General features: G+C 39.9%; 1 protein-coding gene across 4 annotated transcripts in view; it reads right to left on the bottom strand.

The window, feature by feature from the left end:
• Positions 1-9,341: 9,341 nt before the first annotated feature.
• The window catches only part of NAV2 (neuron navigator 2), a 242,389-nt gene continuing 226,622 nt past the window's right edge, over positions 9,342-25,108 (bottom strand). For all 4 annotated transcript variants that reach the window (XM_026089351.1, XM_026089354.1, XM_026089352.1 and 1 more), the window contains 12 exons: positions 24,080-24,233; positions 23,396-23,555; positions 22,809-22,909; positions 22,347-22,442; positions 21,759-21,927; positions 19,499-19,734; positions 18,138-18,292; positions 17,565-17,636; positions 16,908-17,104; positions 16,369-16,487; positions 10,601-10,804; positions 9,342-9,467 (listed from right to left, as the gene is read on the bottom strand). In XM_026089351.1, coding sequence (XP_025945136.1) covers positions 9,342-9,467; positions 10,601-10,804; positions 16,369-16,487; positions 16,908-17,104; positions 17,565-17,636; positions 18,138-18,292; positions 19,499-19,734; positions 21,759-21,927; positions 22,347-22,442; positions 22,809-22,909; positions 23,396-23,555; positions 24,080-24,233 — 1,789 coding nt within the window. The remainder of the gene's footprint in view (positions 9,468-10,600; positions 10,805-16,368; positions 16,488-16,907; positions 17,105-17,564; positions 17,637-18,137; positions 18,293-19,498; positions 19,735-21,758; positions 21,928-22,346; positions 22,443-22,808; positions 22,910-23,395; positions 23,556-24,079; positions 24,234-25,108) is intronic.

The following is a 25,108-nucleotide window of genomic DNA, read 5'->3' as shown; positions in this document are numbered from 1 at the left end:
TTTGTTAGGAGCCAACATAAGGGAAGGAGCAGGACGCTGTAAGGGATGAGGGGGTGAGGCAGAAAACATTTTCTGGAGAAAATGGAGAAGAAGTTGAAAAGAAATCATTCAAAGCAAGCCATATTCAGTACTGGAGTCCTACTGACTGGAACACACACTCAGACTTGGAGCATAGGAATACTACTCTTATGAGCAAAGTGAGAAAGATAGCAGTATGATACTACGCACAGAAAGAGAAGCAGAAAGTCCAACTCACACAGACTTACTGGAAAAAATAGAGACTTAAAATGACTTTTCAGCCTAAGTTGAGTCAGGGAAAGCACTTACAAGGCAAGGGAAAATCCATGATCCATCTTGCATATTTTTAGACACAAATACACACTAACAGATATTTCAGTCTTTCCCCCTTGCATACAGGTAGCAGAATTCTGCTAAGACAAAGCTTTCACTAAGAAATTAGCTTATTTTCCTCTTGGTAGACCCTGAATATTGCCCACCATTCCTCACACATCAAAACAAAAGAAATAAATGCAACAGATGTGATCTGAATGCAAATATTGCTGCATGTTTCATGACACGGCAGTACAACAGCCCCTTTCAGGAGGCATTTTCCCTTTAATCATCTTCTACCTCTCCAATACCTTACAGCCATTACCAAGTGATAACATACACTTAAGATAGGGAAGACTGCTACAGGGAAGACTGCTACAGAGAAAATGGATGAAGCACATATAGAACTTATCCCACCAAATGCAAAAGACAGTGAAACACCATAAGTTTTTTTGCTTCTCCAAAAAAAGAGTATTGCCCAACCATACCTAAAAGGTCACACAGACGTATATTAAATAGCAACTGGCTCAAGGCTCAAATAAAAAAGCTATTATACATATTATCAGTAACATATATTGACTGAAGAATGCACTGTTATTCATGTAGCAACTCTGTAAAAGACACAGCACCCCATGACGACTTAAAGTCCACTAATGTGCTAAACTAATCTGCTAAGCATAAAACTATAATTAAGCAACCTATAAAAGCAGCCTTAACTCAAAGCACTTTTTTTTTTGTTTTAAAATTCACTCCAGAGGCCACAGGTGCTACCATACATATCACAACACTCAAGAAAAGAGCGTGCCATTTATATGAAAATACAAAATGGTGCCAATTATACATAGTTCCTTCTGATTTGGGGTTCTACAGAAGTTACCAGGCCTCTTATACCACCTGGTCGCTACAGCAGGGCTTTGTTTGCAACATAACCAAAAATAATTATTCCAGACTACTTTCAGTGTGAATGTTGCTAAATCTTACTCTGCCGCACAAGTAATACTGAGGGCAGGATACCCTGGAATTGCCATTTAGTGTGGAAAACCCAGTCACTGAAATGTGAAATTTAAGGATCTTACTCTTTTCCCCTTGGCAGGCTTTTTTCACGGTGAAAGGGACATTGTACGACCACTAAGCACAACCACCYGAGACTCAGGTATGCCTTAAGGAGAGCTCTGGTTTTTCCACTTACCAGTAGCCACCAGACTGCTGCCGCGGGCCGCAGGGAGGAGGCCACAGAGAGAAGGCCGCTCCACAGGCCCCACCATGCTCGCAGGGGCCAGGCCAGGGCTGACGCAGGACACCTGCGCTCCGCTCTGCTTCACCCTCCCAAACCCCGACAGGGCCCCCTCGCTTCAAAGAGACCTGCAGACGGCGCACAGGCGCTGGGGACGGGGCCTGGGTGTTTCTGGGAGGACGAGGGCTCACCCCATGCCCTGTGCCCGAAGCTGCCTAATCATGGGGAGGCGAATGCGAAACAGCTGGCCCTGCAAAGTGCCTCTTGGTTTTCCCCCCTTTCTTTTTTTCTTTTTTCCTCCTTAGATCCAATTCTGTACAGGAGAGGAAAGGGAAGACCAGCAATAAGAAGCCTTTCCTGCCTTAACAGAGAGGAAACCATTTCCTTATTGATCAGCAGGATCACATCAGCTCTTTGGAAACCTCAGCTCTGCAGAGCACCAACCCTCTGCACAATGCACCCGCACAACTGCTGCTTTATGGGGCTTTATGCTGCTTTCCACGTTTTTTTAACGTGCTCCCCTGGGGGCCCCAGCGGCTGGGAGAGGCACAGGCAGCCGGGGATAGCTGGGGCGGGGAGGTAATTTTAGAGATTGGGAGCTCCGGGGAGTGGATTCTCTTCAGCTGTTTTATCCCCTCAGAAACCAGCTGGGTCAACATCTGTGCTTGGTGTAACTCTTCCCTCCCGCAGCGTGGGAGACAGCGGGCGGAGAAGCCTCTTTCCCAGGGCCCGCCCGCGCCGCCGTTACCTGCCGCGGCGCCCCTCCCCCCGCCGCCGCCACCCCTCCCTCCGCCGCCGCCGGCGGTTGAAACGGCGCGCGGGGGGCGGTGCGGTGCTGCCACCTGCCGGCGCGCGGGGGAGGGAACAGGGCGCTGCGGCGCCCCCTGGCGGCTGGGGCGGGAACAGGGCGCTGCGGCGCCCCCTGGCGGCCGGGAGAGGGAGCAACGATTTCTGCCTTCGCACCAGCCCTTGCTGCGAGCAACGCGTGTAACCCGCAGGAACGGTATTTTCGTCACAGGGCCTGGGTAAGGCTGCTCGAGCCTGGCCGATGCAGGCGCAACTGCTGCGGGGGGCCCAGCCCGCCCCAGCCAGTCTGCTGCCCGTGTCATTTCACTGCGGCAGTCGTGAAGCAAAATCCAACTTGAATTTTGAGCCCATCAGAGCAGCTCTGGCAGCAGCTCCTCGAGGGCTGAAGCCCTCAGACCAAAGGAGGCAGGCTGCTGCATGACACAGGCCGCCTCCCAGCATGGGGCTGTACTGGGAACAAGATAGCCAACATTGCATTAAACTACTAGCGCTAAAGGGCCATTAAAAGCATGCATAGCCAGATGTGCAGAAATCAGCTAATAAGCCACACAGGTTCATATCAAATGCAGAAAATGTATTTACCCTATCCAAAGGAACCACTGAGTTTTTTTCCTAACATCAGTAAGCAACTATGCGTGGTTTCAGCCTGATTGCCAGCCATCCTGTGTTTCCATACCAGGGAGTTTGAAAATGCCACAGTTGAGCAGAAAAAAAATTTTTTTAATTGTCTCTTTCAATTAACTTTCTCCTTCCATAATGTTTTAGAATTACAATCATCTTAAAGAAAAAGAGCCCATGAGACAAGGCCACGGCTCCCAGAAGCAGTCAGTGAGGTCTGTGGCACACAGCTTTCCCAAGGAAAGAGGGGTGGAAGATGGTCCCTTCCAGCAGCTCTTGATATTAAATGCTCCTAGTTGTACTCCTTCGGGATTGAACCCAATCTAAATTAATAAAATCCCTCAAGCTCCCCAAAATGTACCAGCGTTCTGCCCCACCGCAAATGATGAGGATGTTATCCCTGATGAAGCCCAGCAGAGTTGCTGGGCCCCACAGGGGAGCATTTTCTGTATTTGCATATGTGCTCTGTGTGCTGTTTTCACCAAGTTTTACCTCTCTTGTAATTGACAAAGGGTTAAAATACTTCAGCACTAGACTGACTTAAAATTGAGTGGGGAGGGGAGGGGGGGCACAAAGCAGAAAGCAATGGGATAACTTTGCTAGAAATACTGTTGTGGGTGTGATACAGCGGCTTGCACAGTGCTGAGCTGATGAGGTTGTTTCTCCCCAAGCCCATCGCTGGGCTTGCACCTTCTCACCTACAACCTTACTGGAAGCATGACGTGCTCTCCTCTGCCCAGGAGCCCCTTCCTAAGTTTAGGTCCTACTGAATTCCTAACTACGCAGCTCCACCTACATGAATGTTTTGCAGCAGCAGGAGGAGGAGGAACTGGAGGAACTGGACGTGCATGTTCTCCGTCCCTTGTAGGTGGCTCAGCCTCCTTTGCTGTTCAGCAAAGGAGCAATCAAAAATATCTGTGCGTCAAGGAAGGAGAAAGGGAACTGAATACCAATTCTGTTTTGTGGGTAAGGAAACGGAGATGCAAAGGGGGACACAACTTGCCTGCAGTCACTTCCCTCACCGTTGGCAGAGATAGCAGTAGGCCTCAGCTGCTGTTCTTGGTCTAACCCGCAAAAGTCTTTTTCTGCTAAACAGGGAGGAAAACATGGGCCGATAGGGTCCATCGGCAGCTCCTCCTCTCCTGCCGACATACTGGAAACGCGTGTTGTGAACAACAATCTCATATGGGTCTTCCCTCTGCTAAGCAGGGGGACTATGAACTGTGGAGCAAAAAGAAACAGCCGGATTGTCCACATTAAAATCTAGTAGTTGATAAGGAGATGTCTCTCCACCACTAACACCTGAATATCATACTTAATATAGAGGTTAATGTGGGGATTAACAGCATTAGGAAAGTGGTAAAATGAGGTCATATACAGAAAGTACAGAAGAGAGGACAGAAAGCTGAAGAGTACCAGGATATGTTTCTGCTCTGTTCTTGAAGTGACTGCTTCAAGAAACCAGTGGAAAAGATCAGAGGAAAGAGAACGATGTAACTACATGTCACAGGCTGTAGACTCATTTCATAAAATGACTCCAGGGAAATTCCTCTTTGATTGCAGGAAGGAAGTCAGCACTGATCCTATGGCATTGAGAAATTATGAGGTGGATCCAGAAAGGATATAAAATAAGAATAAAATATGATGTTGGAAACAGAAAAACAGGGCAATAAAGATTAAAGAGAAGGTGAGGTAAAGGAAAAATCATGTGAAGATGAGCATACAAGACAGTGCACATAGAACAAATAGAGAAGAAGAGGAAAATGGGGAAGGGGAGGCCAGAAAATGGAAGAAAGGAAAAAAAAGAGTTCCTGAGAGGTATAAAGCATTTTGGTGCTAGTCCAGTATTGATTCAAGTGTTCTCCGAGATCAGGGCTACAGCATCTTTCAGAGCCAATTCTAAAATATGCACTTCTGTGAATCAAAAGAAGTTTACAGAACATGGAAAAATCAGCTACAACACATTAAAAATTTGCCTAAGCATGTCCAAAACTCTGGAAAATTGCTCCTAAGGGATAGATGAAACACATTACTGAAGATGAGTTTGCACTGCTGCGTTACTGAAGAAAAGTGAAGAGGATGTTGGTAACTCAGAAGGAAAAAGTGTAAGAAAATGAAAAAAAGTTAGAACACGGCAACCCACAAAAGATATTTCCTCAGAAAGACTGACTGCAATGACTACCAATTAGCACCCAAGACATTTTCTTTTAATGTGATGTAGGTAATGCCTAGCCAACATCAATCCCTACCTTGTCATAAGTTGCAAAAACAAATCCTAAAATTTAGTAGATGAATCACCCTGTTGAGTGTCCCTGCACCAACTGCAGCCCTGGTGACCAACAGGGATTTCTCTTGCAAAGGAAGCCGGCACCAGCTGGTATCAGCATTCACTTCCAGCCCGATGGTCACGTGTGACTTACTCACAGCACTGTGCGGAGATACTCCAAAGGGGTAGACTGTCCTGAGCAGATCTTGATGGACGCTGTGTGGAAACATTAGCTATAGGAGAGAATCAGTGGTATAGTTCCCCTGCTAAATTTCCTCATATAGACAAGGCCTTTAAACAGATTGTGGTGTCTATATTCCCTCATTGACTTAGAATGATTTTCCTCCTATTTTTCCAGCTGACTTCTGTGGGTACGTAGCCTTCAGGGTTGCTGGCATCTTTTCACAAGTACTTATAAGAAACCAGCAAAAATAAGAACTAAAACTCACAAACTTCAAATACAAAACAGAAATTGTTGATTGAGAAGGGACAAAAAGTGCAGGGAAGCCACAAATCTGAATAAATAAGCATCAATTTTATTGAATCATGAATAATTTAAGACTGGTACAATCATCAGCTTTATTCTCCATGACACAGGGGCAGGGAAGGGGGAGAAACAGGGAGGGTGAGAAAGGGGAGCATGATCTCAAACAGACCATTCACAAATTCCAATCCTAAATGAGAACTGAAAATTAAATAGGGAGAGGAGCAAATGGAAAACATCATAAACGTACACAAAATACTCAATTCCTAGTTTTTCTCTTTAAAAATGGCTAGAAAAAATTCATCAAAATGCAGCACTTTTAATCAAATATTTACATTTCTATGTTACAATGAAAAAATGTACATCTTATAGAACATATTTCATAAACTGTTCCACTGGAAACGACTAGATCAAAACAGCAACCTTCCATTTAATATCCACAAAGAAAGATTTTTTTGTTTTGTTTTTGTATTTTTCTTCAAAGAAAACTGCCACATTTAGACAAGATTTAATACACATAATATCGAAGTTAAGCATCAACAATGAAATATCAGCTTGCTTTTTTCCAAAATGTACAAAAAGGCTAACCAACCCTCTCCCTTCCCTTCCCCAAATAAACAACATCTCATTTATGGCCTGTATAATTCTTGGCAGTTCTGACAGAAAGAAAACTGTTCATACTTTCAACTTATAACTCAACATGAATGTTGCATAGAATCTTGCATTTTTTTTTTTAAACAAGCCAACTTCGTAGGAAAAAAAGGCAAAAAAAGGAAGCATTTTGAAAAAAGCCTTAAATGAGAGCAAAGCCACTTAAAGAAAGACTTGAGCTATGAAAAGTCCTGATAAAAAAAAAAAGTTAGAAACGTGCACAACAGGTAACCCTGCTTCCCGAAGTTTCAGAAAAGACATTGTATTGTGATGCTTAAAATGACTAGCCTACTTGAAATTGCCTTTTACTTACTGTAATCCAAACTAGTGTCAATAAAAAAGTAATAGAGCAATAGAAATTTTTTCCTGAACTTAAGCACAGGATTAAAAATGAGAAAAAAATACCCCATTCCTCACAAATAAAATACCATTTTAGACATGTCTTATAGGACACAGTTAAAAGTTAGCTGAGAAATTTTCTAGGATATTAAGTACATTTAAAGCCCTCGCCCTGCAACTGGATATTTTACAGGCACATGCTCTAGCTGCATGGATTCAGTTGGAGGATTAGGTACCCAGATTCACAGTAGTAGCAGGTAAAGTCAGTGCTGGGAAGCAGAATTGTCAAGACTGCTGAAAAAAATTAACCTCTCTTCAAATCATCAGCAGCATGCTGTGTATTTGATTCCATACAGATTTGTCCCATTTTTACAGTACCAAGAACTGGACTAGGAACATTGACTGAGTAAGCCTTGGTATTTCATTCAATGAAATAATCAAATAGAATTCATAAGCTTAAAACAGTAACGACACCAAGCTCTTTTCCCCCTCCCCCATCATTAAAATATTTTAATTTTTCTTTTACAATATTTTTCTTTTAAAAAAAAAGTCATCAGCACTTAAAAGTTGTAACAGGAGCAGATTCAAGACCAGCTCAATAAGACAAAATAAGTACAGTCATGTCACAGAAAGTCATGAGGTATAATAAAACTATCCTCTCACTGAGTCACAGAAGCATGAACTTGTCTGTTACATTACTTTAAACCCACAAGGATTAACAAGCTCTTAAAAAAGTGTCTGTAATAAGTTTTCTTTCTGTACAATGAAAAAACCCAGCATATTCCTGTAATTTATTAATGACGGCATTTATTATTGTTGAAAAGCTTTTTTTCCCCTGCATGGGTAAAACAGCTCTTCAGTGATCTATTAGCTGCGGATTGATATGAACCTGAAAAGTTTTCTCATTTCCCTCCTTTTTTTGTCACATTTAAACAAATTCTAATATCTCATATAAACAATATTCACAGCAACTTACGACATTTCAAGAGATGACTTTAGCCCTGTTTGTTTATTTAAATAAAATCCCATAATATACAGCACTAATTTAATCAACACAATTAGTACAAAATAAGGCATCGCTTTAAAATTCAGCACCAAAAGATAGCTGGAAAGGCTAGTACAAATCAATACTGAGGACTGAAATTCTTGCTGAGGTACAGCCTGAGACAGCTGACACTGTGGTGATGGTGTTGTAAGCATTTGCTTCCAAAAAAAGGAAAAGTGCAATTCATTGCAAGGTGTTCTTGTTCCCCAACAGAAGTACAAGCCTTAACACTGATAGTGTAGGTGTGTGCGTTCAGAGAGGAGGAGAAATAAAAGCAGGTTCACAGCTCTGCCAAAACTCAAGAGCATGGCCCAGCTAAAGACTTTATGGATGCAGTACCTTCCCTCCTTTTTTCCAGACCTAGATACTGCTAAAATACTATTTTCTGCAGTTAAGAGTAGTAGTCATGGAAGTAAATGTTGTCGCCAGAGTAGCACTGGAACTGTCACAGAGCTGAGTTTTAATTAACCCATTTATGGTTGTGCTGATCAGAACAAAAACTCTGACCCCCCCAAAAAAGTTTTCAGAAAACAGCTGTAACATTTCATGGCAAGAATTAAAAACGGAAAGTCTGATTAATCCCTTCAGGGGTGCAGCTGACCTTCGTGCGCGGGGCCGACCATGCCCACGTGCTGCCTTAGCTCCGTCGCAGCTGTAGGGCTGCAGGGGCATGGCCCTTCCACCAACTCCTGCAGAGGCATCGCAGTCGCTCTCATCACTGTAAATCACGTACACCATCACTGAAGTCAACTGAGTTACATGGACCTAAGTGCGAGGAGAATCAGGCCCAGAATATCAACGGGCTACCTGATCTTTAACATTTAGTAGGATTGTTTGTTACACAGTGTTTGAAAAAACCTGATTTGTTCAGACTGTATATATATTTATATATATTCCTATTTATATATAGTATACCTTTATAAATACACAATGAAAGCAAGCCAAGGTCTCAGACTGGCAAGGAGAGCAGCGCTTTTTCTTTTCCCCTCTTTTATATTTTTTCAAACTTCCCTGTTTTGCAGCTTTGCCTTTCATGGAATATTATTACCAAGGCAAATAATATTGTTATAGCACCAGAACTATACGAAGCTGAGCTTAATCTGCAAAGCTGATTGGTAAAAGTCCAGCCCTCACCTAAATGTGTTTGGTCAGAAGCAGCATAGGCAAAAATTTCCTCTCCCCTCTCTGTCTGAACAGTACATGGCACAAAGCTGTTTGCTTCATAGTTGTGAGGTTCCCCCCTCCTTTTACTTTTTTCTTTTAAAATGATGATTATTTTTACTGTCTTCAGTATCTTAGGCATGAGAGCTTACAGCAACTAAACAGAAAAAAACCCCCAAAGGAATAGTGCAGTTCTTATTGTAAAAGGAAAAACAATACAAAGGTTGTTTGGGTTGCCTGCACCCAGGTTCAAGACTGACTCAAAAGTGTCTTGTTCTTGCAGCTCTAATACTGAGATACCAGCCCAGCCCAGCCCAGGAACATGTTCTTTTCATGAGTTTGTCATCATGATTCTTGCAAAGTGGGACAGCAATAATGGAAATAAGTTATTTCTATCTGATGAAGATCACAATGTTGACTCCAGAGATGAATCAAGGATGTCGTCATGATGGCTGTTGCTGTTTGAGTCACTGTCGTAACTCTGGGGACTTGAGTAGTTGGCTGCTTCTTGCAGTCTCATTAGCATATTCATCTACAAAAGCACAGAAGTTCAGGATTATTTGTATTCTGAGGCAGAAAGAATATCCACTCCATATAAAAGTCACAGTGGCACTCACTTTGCCAGTGTGTAACCAAGGTAAGGGAGAAGACAGCTGAGCTAATTACTACTGACTATATGAAATGAGATATATTACATGTAAAACATGTCATAGCAGCATGCAAGTTAGCCAGTATGCTATTCCAGTAAAGGTGAAAGTAAGATGACTGATGCTGTCTACAGCTGTACTCCCCAGGACTCTGCAAGCATCCTTCCACTATCTTGCTCCAACTTATGGAAATACGTACGCAACAGTTAAAGGAAGCCTATGTGAATGTGCTTGCACGTAGCTTGATATTTGTGTATATATACATGAGCTAGTGAAACCTGTAACACACTTATTCAGTACTCCCAATTGTCCAGAAAAATGTACACCTCAAAAGAACAGCTTCAGGGCATTCATAGCTTGCACAGCAGTTTCAATAACCGCCTCCCATCGGAAGAAATGTATATCAAGTCCAACTTCTAGCTAAAAGTATACATTCTATACAAATGCATGTTAACATTTCTTTACAATACTTTCTGATTCATAAATTAGACCCCAGTCATGGAGAGCACTACTTTGTATATACAGTGGAAATCTCAATTTTCATTTGAGAAGAAAGAAAACAGTTTCAAGAATCATTTGAAGCAACATGCCTATTTTGCAATTCTGGCAAAACAGGCTAAATCAAATGGGTCCACTGTGTTATTCAAATATGTGTAATCAAATCACCCATTTCACAAACTTTATTATGCACACACACAGCAGAGATGTGCAAATGTACCTACCGAATTTCACAGTGTAGAAATTAAGTTTATTATACATTTTGCCAGTCATTCACAGCTCATATCCTCAAAAAATGAATCTGACAAGCTTCTGCCACTGTTTCTTACAAAACTTTATGGTCTTTCTGTGCCAATGCACATTCCATGGGCTGACTTTATGACTTCCTGAGAAAGATTTCCTTCTCATTCTAAAACTCTGAAACACTTATCAGCTTGTACTTTATTATTTTATTCCTGTTTCTAATCCCCATTAACAAGGAAAACTAACCAGTTCTGCCATTTAAAAAATGAGAACTTACCAAAGGATCTCCTTCAGCATCACTCACTGGAACTTGTTTGCTGGTTGAGCCTTCCCTTGACATTGAGTAGCCATCAAACCCCACATCTTCAGGCCGCAGCTGTAGTAGAGGAGGCCACTCATGGTGCTGTGGGGTGGCTGCCCAGGGATAAGTGTCCATTACCCATTTGGCAGGATCCTCCCAGGGAGCTCTCCTCCCATACAGCTGGAAAAGTGCAAAGGCATCTTTTAAAACATTGCTGTTAGTCTACCATTTTACTCAGCACTTATGTAACCAAAATGAATGTGCCATGATTACTCCACTGCAGAAAAAGTTTTCAAGTAGAGTTGAAGAAAAATGAATGAGATCTTCACCATCCAAATGATACACAAAGTTTAGCTATTTTTAATGGCAAATGACTTGGAAGAGGCTGACCAGCTCCTTTGCAAATGCAGCGCACCGACACCATTTAAAGAAAAGGAAACCTGAAAATAACCTCACTTCAGAAAGTTTTGGGCTCTTCTTCTGATTAAATAAGGTAAATACACACTAGAGGCCATTAACATTCATATCTACTTTGCAACAGCAGCTGGGTTACCTAATTTTGCTATCACAGTGAACCTGCACAGGAGGAAACGTGATACCTGTCATCAAGCAATAATGAAGAATGTCATAGCAAAGGTTTTTCAAGACAGGGGAATTTCTCTGTACTCAACCAAGAAAGTGCCAGAAGAATTTGGCTATGTTCATGTTCCTATTTTAAGTAGGTATGCCCTACTTCAAAGACATCTTCTGTTTTGAACAGACTGAGTTGCTGAGTCCCAACTTATTCTACTCCTTGGTCTATTCAGATAGGTTTGCCATAATCAGATAAAAAAATCAGATAAAAAAGAAGTAGAAGTTCAAATGATTTTCAGGTTTTCACTTCTGCTTTGTGATTTTCTGGGCCAAACAACTTTCAAGAATTGAACATCATCACTGTCATTTTATCTCTTGAATTCAGAGAACTCTCACTTTCCTATACAACACACGGTGGGAAAAAGCAGGGGATAGAACAAGGAAACTTTACAGCTCTTTGAAGGATCTAAGACTACCTCACCTTCCTCATCTTTTTTTCCTTTTTTCTTTTGGCATTCATTTTATTATCCTCCCCATTGCCAAATGGGGAAAGTTAGGACAAGTTTTTGAGCTTACCAGTGCTATTCTTTACATTGGCATAAATCATCGGAACATTCTTGCACCACAGAGGCTAACTACTTTTTCCAGTCCAAACAGGCCCCCAAAATGCTGCATCTGAACAGAATGCAAAGGACTGACTTCAATGAGATGCATGGTTCAAGAATCCAAAGCTGATTTTTCTGCACTGCAGCAGAGAGTTTCCACACATATGCATCAGGCAAGTGCTGTCAGAATGGCACTTTGACAAAGATTCCTAAGCAGTATTACATAATGATAATACCTTTCATTCGAAATTTTGTCTGTAGTTCACAGCCTAACCCTTTCCTTGAAAATTTGGTTCTGTTAAAATACACAGGCTAAAGGAAGTCTTTTATCTATTCTGCTAGAGCCTTTCTGTAAGAGTTATATGAAACTTAAGTTTAAGTAAAACTTAGATGGTGGGTGTGAATGCAAACTCTGTAATACATGGCAGTCAAATTCCATGCAGAAATCGTGAAGCATTAAATTTCTTTAAATACCAGCACCTGCTTTACTCTGAAACAGAACCCCATCAGACACAGCACAGAGCACATTTGTCCAGTAGGTGGTGCTAGGCAATCTTAAACATGTCCTTCTCTCACAAAGGAAATAGTCTTCATAATCCTCGAGCTGTAGTATATTATTTCCCCAACATAATGTCTTCAGGCTGTGGTAAACCAGATCCCCTATTTTAATCTTGTTCCTGAATTTATGAACAATACATGACAGTTGCTAAGTGAAGAGAATTTTATATTTTTCACACAGTCCTTGCTACCTAGAAGGTTCGTGTGTTCCTAGTTCACTTCTGAAAATTAGCTAGTAAGTAAAATTCCCACTTCAATATATGAAATAATCACGTATCTTCAGCAGCTGAGAGCCTGAATCACTAACTAACTATTCCCTTCCACAGCAACCGCTTCTGTGTATCCCTTTCACAGGCATGTTTTCTAGAGTGAGGTGGTGTATAATATTAGGAGGCAAGAATCCCTCAGGTTGGTTCTCCAAGCACCAAAGAAAAAGCACTAGAGTGTGAGCGACTGTGGCAGGAAGCCACAGGGTCCCTGGGTCCCCTTTTTATTGGTGCTGTACTCTCAGTCAACACAACAAGCAGCAAGAACAAGGGTTTGATATAACCCTATAATTTTTACATCCCTGTTTTGAAGAACAGCAAGCTCAGCAGCTCCAATGGGAGCAATTATTGTAAGGATCCATTTGGCTCACTTGTCTTTGACCCAAAATAGTTCTCTAAATGAGAAACAGAAATATAAAAATAGTTTAGTTTAGATCCACAGAGATCAGAGTGAAATCAGCAGTCCACCCTTCCTTTCTGGCAGGCAATTTCATATGGGAAGATGTGTTCTCAAAGGAGTCTTTGTGGGTGTGGGGGACAGAAAAACCCAAAATGAAACACACATTTCTAAGCACAGCTTGTTAATTAGCACAACCCTGGCTACTCTTTGAGGACTGAAGTCAGATTCTTATCCACAAACTCAGCAAAAGAAAAGTTCTAGAATAAGCTGAGAAATTATTTAAAGGCAACTTATTAGTGATATTTGGGGAAATAGGATCAAAGCAGAAAGAGAATCTAAATCAAAAATTGAGAAACTAAAATCCTTAGACTTCGAATGCATGCCATTCAAGGAACCAAAAGCAAGATGCAGATAGCAGGCAAAATAAGGAAGCAAGCAGATGGTTTTATTAATTGCTATTCTCTTCATTTTTGTTATTAATGTTTCAATGATTTCCACACCTACAGATCAGCTGATGTGAGAGCCCCAAGCACAATATAATGAGCTCCAGTATCACTGTGAGTTATCAGTTTTCTCCATTTCAGAAGAAAATAAAGTCACAACCTGTCCCTTCCCTTGTTTTAGGGCAAAAAGATTACTGGTTCCTATTACCTTCCTTTAAAGGAGCCCCATAAAGAAGTTTCAAGTAAAGTGGTTCTACTTTGCATTTTCCCTCTTCTTCTGGATGTTAAAAAAAAGTCCGAGAGGTTTTCTGTTCTATTTTAGCGAAGTACTTTTATCTGTGTTCTACTTTAGGACCTATCATGTTCTTTATGTCTAAGTGCCTACCACAATCATCTCAAAGAAAATGAGGTCTGAAGGCACTGATGAAATTCACATGGTAAATACAGTTTCCAGAAATTTTGACCAAAACCTGAAGAATTCGCCTATTCATAGAGTTCTGAGGAGCCACTAGTAAAATCTCAGTTTTCTATGAAAGGGCTATCCTCACTCTCTGCTAAGTTGTATAAATCCCTGCTGCAGAATTAGCAAGCAAAACATAAGCTGCTTCTTAACCAGACAACACAAAATCCTTCTCTTTTTAAGTACTCAGACTGCTGTGTCTTCATTCCTTCTCCGTTCTCTGCCAGCTACTCCAATGCAGACAAGAGCTGAATCTCTGATACAGAGAGAGTATTGTACAGAAAAGAAACACAACAAAAAAAGCAAAGCAAACCAAAATCCCAGTATTTTTTAAACAGAAAACTTGCATACTTTTTTACATATCATAATGGCAAGTCATCCTGAAGAATACTGTAATGTTGAATCCCTAAGAAGTATCAGAAAGGAAAGGACTATTCTTCAAAAACATGAAGGAACCATGCCATGATACAATAATCACAGAATCACAAAATAGTTGAGGTTGGAAGGGACCTCTGGAGATCATCTAGTCCAACCCCCCTGCTCAAGCAGGGTCACCTAGAGCACGTTGCACAGGATCGCATCCAGGCGCGTTTTGAATATCTCCAGAGAAGGAGACTCCACAACCTCTCTGGCCAACCTGTTCCAGTGCTCTGTCACCCTCACAGTAAAGAAGTTTTTCCTCATGTTCAAATGGAATTGTCTGTGTTTCAGTTTGGGCCCGTTGCCTCGCGTCCTGTTGCTGGGCACCACTGAAAAGAGTCTGGCTCCATCCTTTTGACACCCTCCCATAATTCCAAAGAGCCCATAACTTCTTTGACTTATTTCTGCTTTAGAAAGACCTCAGACAGAAATCTATTTGATGGAGGACAGTTAATTCTTCTTACTAATAAAAACCTGTGTCTTGCTTATAGTTTGATTCTTTCTAGTCCAGATGTGTCATACATCTACTAGACTTTTACTCCAAGACTAAAGCAGAAATCTCCTGTAGACCAAGTCACATTTTTACTTCCTCTTGAATAAACTGAATAGTTTGATCTTCTCATCTTTCTCATTGAACAATGTTTTCTGTATCTCAGACAATACCTATTGCACTTTTATGAACACTTTTCACTTTTTCAACATCCTTTCCGAAATGTTGACATTACAAGTTTTAATCCCATTCCCTAGTGAGACTTTTTACAAACAGTACTATCCTCTCCCTACCTTTATGAGATACAATTATAGATTATGCCCTCAAAACGACATTTGTCCCTTACCAAACCACAAACTTCCAATGCATTGTCAAAATTAACTATTTATTCTCCATTAATTTTTAGCCCTTTTTCAATCTTCCAGACTCTCAACTGTGACCTACCTTTTTTGTTTCTATACGTGTGATCTTGCATTTAGCTCTACTAAAAAAAAAAGTAACTTTAAAATGAGCCCATCTTACTAGCAGATGCTGCAAGGAGAAAGCTTCAGATTGCCCTCTGTCCTGGCTCTTCATGTTATGAAAATAGAGGGAGTTCTCCCACAGAAAAGCTTTATTAAAAATAATTTCATGCATGCAATTCCCAGAATTTACTGATTTTTGATTATGCTATCTCCAAAACTGCCCTTTAAAATATGTGCTGCCATGCTTATCCTGTGAACAGAGAACTGAAGCATGAATGACCTTTTGGTCATTTTTTTCCATAGTTGCATAGCAAGTCAGCAGCAGTCTCATGTTGAACCCACCTCCTGATTCCAACATGTACTTACAGTCAGGGTCACACAGACACACTAAGAATTGTGTGGTAATGCCTAAAACTGTCCAAATTGCTAGAGAATATGAATCAGATACTAAGTATAGGCAATTAATGAAAATGTCACTATAGGCTCCAAAAGAATTACGAAGGAATCCAATCAAAAATTCATCCTGTAAATTGAGAAATAATTGAAATGTCACTGATATTGATCCTATCACTCATTAATATGTTTCTCTCCGTATATGGCTTTGTTCCTCCTCTGTTGCAAAGATCTAATTTATAAAGGAAAATCATACATAACTCAAGTTAATGACCGCAAACATGCAGATACACAGTTTCAGATACACAATTTTCAGGTGTGCTTCTGGAACAGATTATTGAAAGATATTCAGATGCCTAACTCCCACTAAAAATACCAACAGTTTGGCATCTAAACACATTTCAAAAATCTAACCTGGACATTTGGTGCTTCCACTCCATATTTCAAAATGGCTTACATATGGAAAAGAACAATTCCTCCTGAAATTTTTGACTTTTTAGGCTAAATTTTCACAGACATTTAAGTATTCAGCGTGCCAAGTTATATCCACAGAAAAAGTTGTCATTATTCAGTTTTATCCAGTGCTGCGTTGCTTTTTGGATAGATATCACTCAAGATGCCTTTTGGATAGATACCAGATAGGTCTATGATTTTTCATGTTTGTCTGCTCACCTGTAGCCCTTCTCTAACTGCCTCCAGGAGATATGGGATGATGGAGTAGTTCCACAAGTCGGTAAACCAAACTCTAGAACCATCTACATCTATTGGACAAGAGAGGAAGAGCCGTGGACCTAGAAAAGAAAATTCACAGATTACAGTCAAATCATGATCATGAGATGCATCAAAATAGGATCAATCAACAACTTCCAAGTCTCTAGAGAAAGGAGCCCAGGATGAGAAAACAAACATACCTATCTGGTGCACTGCTCTTCCCAAGTGTTTAAAAATCTTTTCAAACAACTTGAAAAAGTATAGCTTTTCAGGAGAAAACAATTAATCAGATTTCATAATGCAGTGTGCATCAAGGACTTAACGAGGTCTATTACAAAGAGTTTAGAAACTTCTCATACAATTTCCTTGAGAGGACATTGCAATCTAAATGTAGGGTTTTAAAGAAACCTTTTTTACCTGATGTAGTACAAGGAAATATAATATATACATTTATGTTGGTCTAGAAACACATTTGTTGCCAAAATGGGCAGAACACTTACCAATAGTAACATCAGAGGAGCTGTGAGCCTCCAAGAACTTGTTCAGATGTTGCCAGACCTTGGGAATCCAATCAATGATTTTAACCAGCTCTGCATTTCTCATCCTGCCACTGATTTCTGTTTCAATTAGTTTTCTTCTCAGGAAACGACCAAGAAAGCCCTTGACTGGCTCAGTGTGGTTAGCACATAACACCCATCTACAGCAGGACAGTAGAAATGTCTGTCATTTATCTTTCGTACTAAAGAACACAACTCTTCTGGCTAAATTTTACTTATTATAGGGTTATCCCACTCTCATATTTTTCCTAGCAAAAAATATTTTAGAATTATGAGTTCACGAGACTAAATACTTCATGTTTTGATTCGTCTCATTTTCATTCTCATTCAATATCTGCTTTGCCTATTATCATATTTTAAATTTGTTTGAGGATCTAATATCTTGAAAAACCTCTGAAAAGTAAAAGATTTATGAACTCTAGTTATTTTAATAACAGAATCATAATGTAAAGCTGCACATGTTAGGGCAACAACTAGCAGAGAATGGTATTTCTCCTTCAGTTTGCCATTTCAGCTGATAAGAACAACTGCAGATGACTCAGTAGCCCTTACTCTCTTGCCACTTCAAAAACATAAATGAGAAACATGAATAAACAGTACCTGAAATTATGGTGAAGTTGAAGATTAGGTGTTGAGGAGGTGGCTTGGTTCATTGTGCCAATAATATACGGACTATTAAAAAAAAAAAAAGAAAACAAGCAAATCAAACTTGGAAACTTTGTAAACAAACCCCACTTTTTAATAAGATCTTAACGTTAAAAAAGAATTATTCAACCCTCTTTTGTCAAAGCAGGTTTTTGCCATTATAAATAACCAGATTTTCTACTGAGAATTTGAATTATAAGAACATTAAATTATGAAAGCAAAATGGAAGTCTCAAAATAGACTCCTTCATTAAAAACAGGCCTTTAGTATGGAACATCTACTGCATGAAAGGAATGCAGATTACCCATACCCTCCACTACATTTTTATTACTTATTACAGAAAAATTAACAGTTTTATGAAGCAAAAAACTCTGAGGCTTTTATGAAGCACTATCTATAACATTGTTTCTGGCCCTCTCAGTTCAACTCTATCAAATTAATCCAGAGTTCACTTTGTGATCACATTTTGGACTGTGGTTGTCTGACTGCAGTATAGGGATTAGGAATGTGGTTCTAATATTTCTTTACCATTTGTGGTACTTGCAGTTTAGAAGTCCATTAAAGATCTCTCCCAGGGAGCTAACATGATGCAAATTATCCAGAATGATTACAAGAGGCATATCCACAGCATTATTTTCACTATTACACTGGTCTGCTAGGTTCGACAGGTACTGGCGGAGTTCCTGCAGAGCATACACAAAAAAGAGCTTTCATCATATTCCTTGTAAAGCCAGTTAAGACAGATGCTACTGTATTTGTCATGAAATCTAAAGCGAAAGAACCTGCCATCTTACCAGTGTCCACATTCTCCTCATAGAAATACAAAAATATGGTTCTCCTTCTCTTCTGTATGTTATGCTAAAGATTCAAAGACTATATCAGAAATCCTGTGTGGGATAAGGTCCTCAAGGAAGTAAGATTTTGTCTTTTGGTTTATGTTTTTTCATTTGTGCTGTTCTAATCTGATGAGGTCTGAAATGTATTTTTTCTTCTTTTCAGGAACTTGTTCAAATCTCTATATACTAAGCCAGAGAGTTGTTTTACATTTCAGCTAGGTTTGTTATAGGTTCTTGCAACTGTATTTCTATCTAAGTAAAGCACACAGAATTAATCTCAAATAAAGCAATCCTCAGCAGAGGCCAAATTTGGATGCCTTCAGTAATAACATGAAAGAATGATGAGCTCACAGTGCTACTGCTGGGTGACTGGGTGTGGTTGAAATGCTCTCACCATCTTTAAAGCATTTATTACATAGCATGTCTCAAATTATACCAGTGGGCTACAACCACACTTTCAACCAGCTCTTTTCTCCAGAGGAAAATTTGCCTAAGGCCATCAAATATACAGCTTTTTTTTTTTTTAACCTAGAAATTCATTGGAGGTATATTCAGCAAAAACAGAAGTACATAAAAAGCAGAGACATGCCTTACCAGCTCAGGAATGTGTCTGGACAACAGTAACTACAGAAACAGCTTATGCAGATTACTACTGCTGATACTTGCAGCTGCACAAACTCTGACAGCCTAGAGATGCATTTGATGGTTTTTGGAAAAAAGCCCACATGCAACAGGGATCACTGAAGTTGCTGGGAATTTTATACAGGTGTTTAAGTTCCTCAGCAATTCTCAGGCTCCTAGCCACTTGAAAATCATGACACCTTTAGGTGCTTAAATACACACCTGGAAGCCTACTATTTCAGGCCAACAAACAGGTGAAACTGCAGATTTGAAAGCCTTAATAGCATTCCCTTCAAGACCCATACAATGCTTTAAAAAGGAAGGTAAATTTAAAATCATGTTAGCCTATTTTTGATGAATAAAAAAGAAGCAGGCTCTCATTTCTGATATATGGTAACATTTGTTGTGCAAGGATGATTTCTGTTTCCTCACCTTACTAGATTTATGGTCCACGTTGAAGGTTGCAATAATTCCATCAGTCAACTCCCTGCCCTCTCTAAGGACCATATACTCAGAGAGACGATTTGCCAGGTATGTTTTACCAGTGCCACTAGGGCCAGACAAGATAATCCGTCTATGTTCCATCAAGAGAGAGACATAGCGCTGCAGTATAGGCTTTGGGATCAGCGATTCAAACACCAGGCAGTCCAAACTGTTCTCACAGATACCTGCAAAAGTAAAAGATTCCTCACTTAGGGGGATTCCCAATTTTTTCTAAATTACTTGCATTTTTAAAAGATTTTTTACTAAGTAGTTGTAATGCTGAAAAGCATCTTATTAGTGAAGCCTGAACAAAATCAAAGTTAGTTGAAACAGCTGATTAGGCACCACAGAGAACTGAAAAATGTTATTTTTCTGAATGTCCTGGACTCAGTAATTGCATGAGAAACCCCCAAAATGCAACTCTGAAACAGTGGATTTAGACCTAACGTAATCAAGCTGTTCCTTCCTCCAGACATAAATCCCTTCCCTGCCTCCGGTATCCCTCATGATAGAGCAGGGCAGATATATAAAGCAGTTACAGGGAGAGCAGAAGTGGCTGTGAGTTTAGCATGCATCCTGCAGCATTACAGCTTTCCCAGTTTTCAAACCACTCAACTACAATCTGTTGTGTCCAAGCCCTTCTCTGGATAAAAGTTATCATAAAAATGATTCCACTTGAACACATGAACCATCTGTTTCACTGTTATTTTGTCAGGTACAGTATGTTCACGCAGAATTTACCTGTTTACTTTTGATTCTGTAGACAAAAAAACAGCTATCATCAACTCCCCCTACTTTCCCAAACACTTGTAATTAAACTCCTTCTCCGCGTGCTGATAGTTATCTCTCCTAACATAAAACTCCTACTGATAAGCATTTACGCAATATCAGCCGTCACTTTAGGCAAAACTGGCTCAGGGAAACATACATTGCTTGAAAACAAACAGAAGAAAAGGAAGTTGGCAGATCATACACAGACGAATATCTGCACCCCAATGGTTGGAATATTAACTATTTATATAGGCAGGTTTATATCTCAAAGGTATAAATGAATAACTGATTCTCATCAATTAAATATATTTTTATTTTATTGAAAAATGTTATCACATATGAACCTTCAAAGTACAAGTCAAGCCACTGCAAGTTAAACAAAGTCGGATTGCAGCTTTATAGATATGGCTAGTCCTTAAGCAACATTTTGATTGACATTATACTATTGAACAATGTATTCTAATTAAGCAGAATGCTCTGGGTTTGCATCAAGCCTCAGTAAACTGGGATACTTCCTGGCTTAGTTTGTCTTTCTGCTTGCTACACAAGGTAATTGATTTCTTTTACTAATATTCGGAAATCAAAATACTTTCAGTTAAATGCCACAGCCACACTCTGAACTTGCGCTACCGGGAGTCTGGCATAGCTCATGAGTATCATGCTGCTCTACAGCTCTATGTGGATCTATGCTAGATGCTTCACTGGCGTAACCTGGGGCAAGCTGATGTACATTCAAAATACAGTGGTTGAGGATTTATCCTCAAATCTAGTTTCATAATAGTCCTATAAAAATGGTTTCCTAAGAAACCAAATGGGCTTATGGGAGAAATATAAACATTACGTTCTTATCAGCATCACATAATGAAACTGATGCAAATTTTGAAAACAACACATTTTGAAAAAATTTCTTTCAAAGAAGATCCAGAGCTTAAGATATCTTGGATTCTGGGATCCTGCCTTACCTAAGGAGAGACTCTTAAGCAAGTTAGATAAAGCCTAATCTTTTTTATTCTGCATAAAGTAAATAGCAAATACAGCTGTTACATAGAGGTGAATGAAATTCTGAGGATTTTATTTATTTGGAATAGTACTGTCCCGCTCAAACAATTCCACTGTGTCACTTGCGGTGTGAAGCGTTTTCCAGCATGACTCGAGGCGCCAATTTAAGACCTCTGGAGAAAACTGCTATGTGTATAATTATTTCTACTGCTACAGGTTGAAAATTTGCTGAATTTATAAATGGTCACTAAATCTCTGCAGTGCCTAGCACTGTCTCTATCAAACGGGAAGACAAGGGCTACAATGCCAGTAAATTGAACACAGAGACAGGAAAAAGAAACACAATAAAAAGGTGTCACTCCTCCGAGTTTCTTGATGCAGCAACTTTGATAAAACTGTAATTACTGAAAACTATGACCGAGGAATCAAGTATAATTACCTTTGATAGTAACTGAAATGGTGTTGTTTTCTCCAACTAGGTAGCCGCAAGGCAGCAGCTCAGGTGTCTCTGCACTATTTGTGCGTTTGATTTCTCCAATGCTATAGCCCAGAACACTGTCTGAATTCAGTCCCAGCTGACTCACTGGATCCACATGAATGATATACTCCTATGGTGAAAAAGGGATATGAAAATTTAGGCAACATTGCCATCTTTGTGCCTGTAGGTTCTATGCTACAATAGTAATAAACCCTCTGAGAGTTAAGTATTGCTTGGTACTGTCAAAATCCCGTACAAACGCTACTAAGTTAATCCTCCCAAAAACCATATGGAGTAGACAAGTAACTATGTACTTTACAGATGGTGAAACTAAGAAAAGCAGAGTTAGCTGACTTGCCCAAAGTCACACACTGAGTCTTTGTCAGAGACAAGATTGTCACAGAGGAACAACATTCAGTGCTTCCTGGATGTAAACCCAAATTCAAATCAGGATGCATATCTGAGCCCCTGTATAGGCCTCCTGTTGTCAAATATGCTGGGAACGCTGAATGGGAGAATTCAAACTCACAGCACATTGTACTCATTTACCTTAAACAACCGCCTAACAACGCCATCCAGAACATCCCATTTGGTCTTGCCGCTGACTCCAATGCAGCCTATGAGGAAGGTGCGGGGCCTGGAATCCTGAATGCACACACGGATAAATTTAAATCAATAAATCCTAATCATGTCAGACAAGCCTGCGTAAGGTAATTAAAATACTGCCTATTTTTTTGTGTTGTTTAATTAAACAAAACAAAACAAAAAAACTATTGCAGACTAGTCCCGTAAGGCAACTTGAACCAGAGTTGTTGGCATTCTGCAGTTCTAAGGAAGCAGGAGCTTAGTGAGTGCCTTGTCTATCAGTAGTGATACACTGGTGAATTATTTTGCTGAGAAAATTTTTAAAATGTTTTGGAAATAAAAGCCTGCAAAACAGACTGGAACATGGCAGAGAATTCAAATCCAAAGTCGCTCGTATTTCAAAACTGGAGACAAAATACAACTCACCTCCTTCCATTTCGTTTCATCCTGAAAGTTGACAACTATTTTAACATGCCTGCCTCCTTCTTTCCGAGCAGAGCCATCGCCAGGGTCATCTAACAGCATGTCTGCGAACAGAAAACATCAACGGCTGCACAGCTGTATCTTGACAACAACAAGCTTCATGCCTTTAACTGTAGTCAAACAAAAAACATCTGGGCTTCTCATGTCCAGAGATAAAATGCGAGAACCAGGTTTACTGACTTCCCTAGCAAATATGAAGATTACTCTTAAAATGGGAAGGACAATGAAATTTATTAGTCACTTACTCTGTATTTTCCTTCCTACCAAATAAAACAGCTCCCTGGCAAATGTACACCATTAAATGGCTCTGAACATGGCTCTCTGTAGCTGAGCTCATAATTGGACAACCATGCTCTGGGGTGTAGCAGACCGATGATGACATTCGAAGAGAAGGCTTTTTGCCAGCTCCTGACATATTTCCACACCTTAGCTGTTAATAATTCTCATGCTTTCATTTTTCCACAGCTAACCAAACCAAATCTTCCAAGTACAGGATAAAACCTGCCCACCATGTTTCTCATTAAACTCACCGAGACTGGTCGACTCCGTGAGGTTCAAACTGTGTTGAGAGAGACCCACTGAATGTCTTGGGGAGGATGAAATGGAAACCTGAGATTGAGCCCTGCTACAGCTGCCATGGTTTTCAGATTTCAGCCGATCATTTTCTGCTTTTAATTTTTCAATCTCACTCTTCAAAAGACAATTCAGTAGTTAGGAGGCACAGTGAAAACATACACTTAAAAGAGAGTAACAGAAGTAACTGAAAAATACACACTAGTTTAGTAGAAATGCAATTTTCATAATATTTTAATTTATTTTAATAAAGTAATGATCTTTAATTATTATAACATCCCTTCCATAAAACTTTTCAAAGTATCCTACAAAACATAAATACATGGGAATTTACTGAACACTGAAATGAAGCCACTTTAAGCTAGAGCATGGCAACTGTTTAAGAGACTGTTAGTCAATGAAATAGTCTCCCCATGGGTTTCTAAGGTTGAAATTACTATGGTTGCAGAGTTCAGGGAGGCAAAATGCATTCAATTTGATTTTTAACTAAGCATTGGGCATAATATTGTAAGAAAGCAAAATGGGACTTTTAACAAGCATTCAAAAACTTCAGAATTACTTTAAAATCTGTACAGAGTGTGGGATGACCAGTCTTTAGCATGTGAACATACACTGTAATATTTGGGGCGGTTATTTCCTACCTGCATTCTGTTCATCGCCTCCCGAAGCTGGTCAAGCTGATGAGCAGAGCTAAGGGCTTCCAGACGAATATCAGTCAACTTCATCTCTTTGTCTCTTAGCTCATTGCGTAACTGCATGACTGTTTCAGCTTCACTGTCAGTGCATTCAGAAATACTGGAGAAAATTGAAATATAGGCACTAAACTAGATCACTTGTTAATTTTCATAGTGTTTCACTGGCATTTATTAGTAAAAGGAAAAAAGAAACCTCTCTTATTCTGCAGGAAGGAGGCAAAAGTTTTGGTTTATTGTGTCAATGATAACATAAATCAGGTGTTAAATAAGTCATGAAAAAATTAGAGACTAGTCAAACAGATATGTTTGAAGGTAATTTTTCTTTAATCAGCATATGAAACAGAATTCTGGAAATCATCTACTATTGGATAGTGTTCATTTTTTTCATGGTAGTTGCCATAAAGGAAATATTTTAAAGCCAGAATCCAAGTAAGTGAAGGGGGTGCAGGCAGTAGCAGCAGTCGGTTGGAGATTGATGAGTTTACGGAAAGATTTAAAGCTCACCAGGTGTGCACAGCTGGGTTTCCCTGAAATGTTCTGGAGGGCTTTGGAACTCTACACCTACTCAAGCATGATAAATTCCTGTTCACTTTAAAGCACTCATGCTTAAAAAAATTTTTGTGTTCTTCTTTCGTCCTCCTCCCAGAAAGATTCTGGATGAGTAACATTTCAGCACACATGTAAATGTATCCATAGAAAGATCAACTACACAGCTGCATGCTTTGAGGGAGATTTCATTTAAAATGTCTCTCCCTAAGTCAGGTTAATGAGAGATGTTTTCCCCACCAAAAAGCCAGTAGGCCAAAATACACACACTACCCTTTCCTCAGTTCATGCATTTGCTCTTTTCTTAGCCTGTGCTTAGCCTTTTCGCTTTCAAGAGTCTAGTCAAGACAAGACGTATGCACATAGTATTTTGACTGAGATAGATGGGATCATCATTTGCCAGTTTTCTGGCCTTAAGAGTTCTAAAGC

This window comes from Apteryx rowi, unplaced genomic scaffold (genome assembly GCF_003343035.1).
Source record: "Apteryx rowi isolate R43461 unplaced genomic scaffold, aptRow1 scaffold_81, whole genome shotgun sequence".
Classification (NCBI taxonomy): Eukaryota; Metazoa; Chordata; class Aves; order Apterygiformes; family Apterygidae; genus Apteryx; species Apteryx rowi.
Note: the sequence above shows the minus strand (reverse complement) of the source record. Positions and strands in the feature narration are given on the sequence as shown.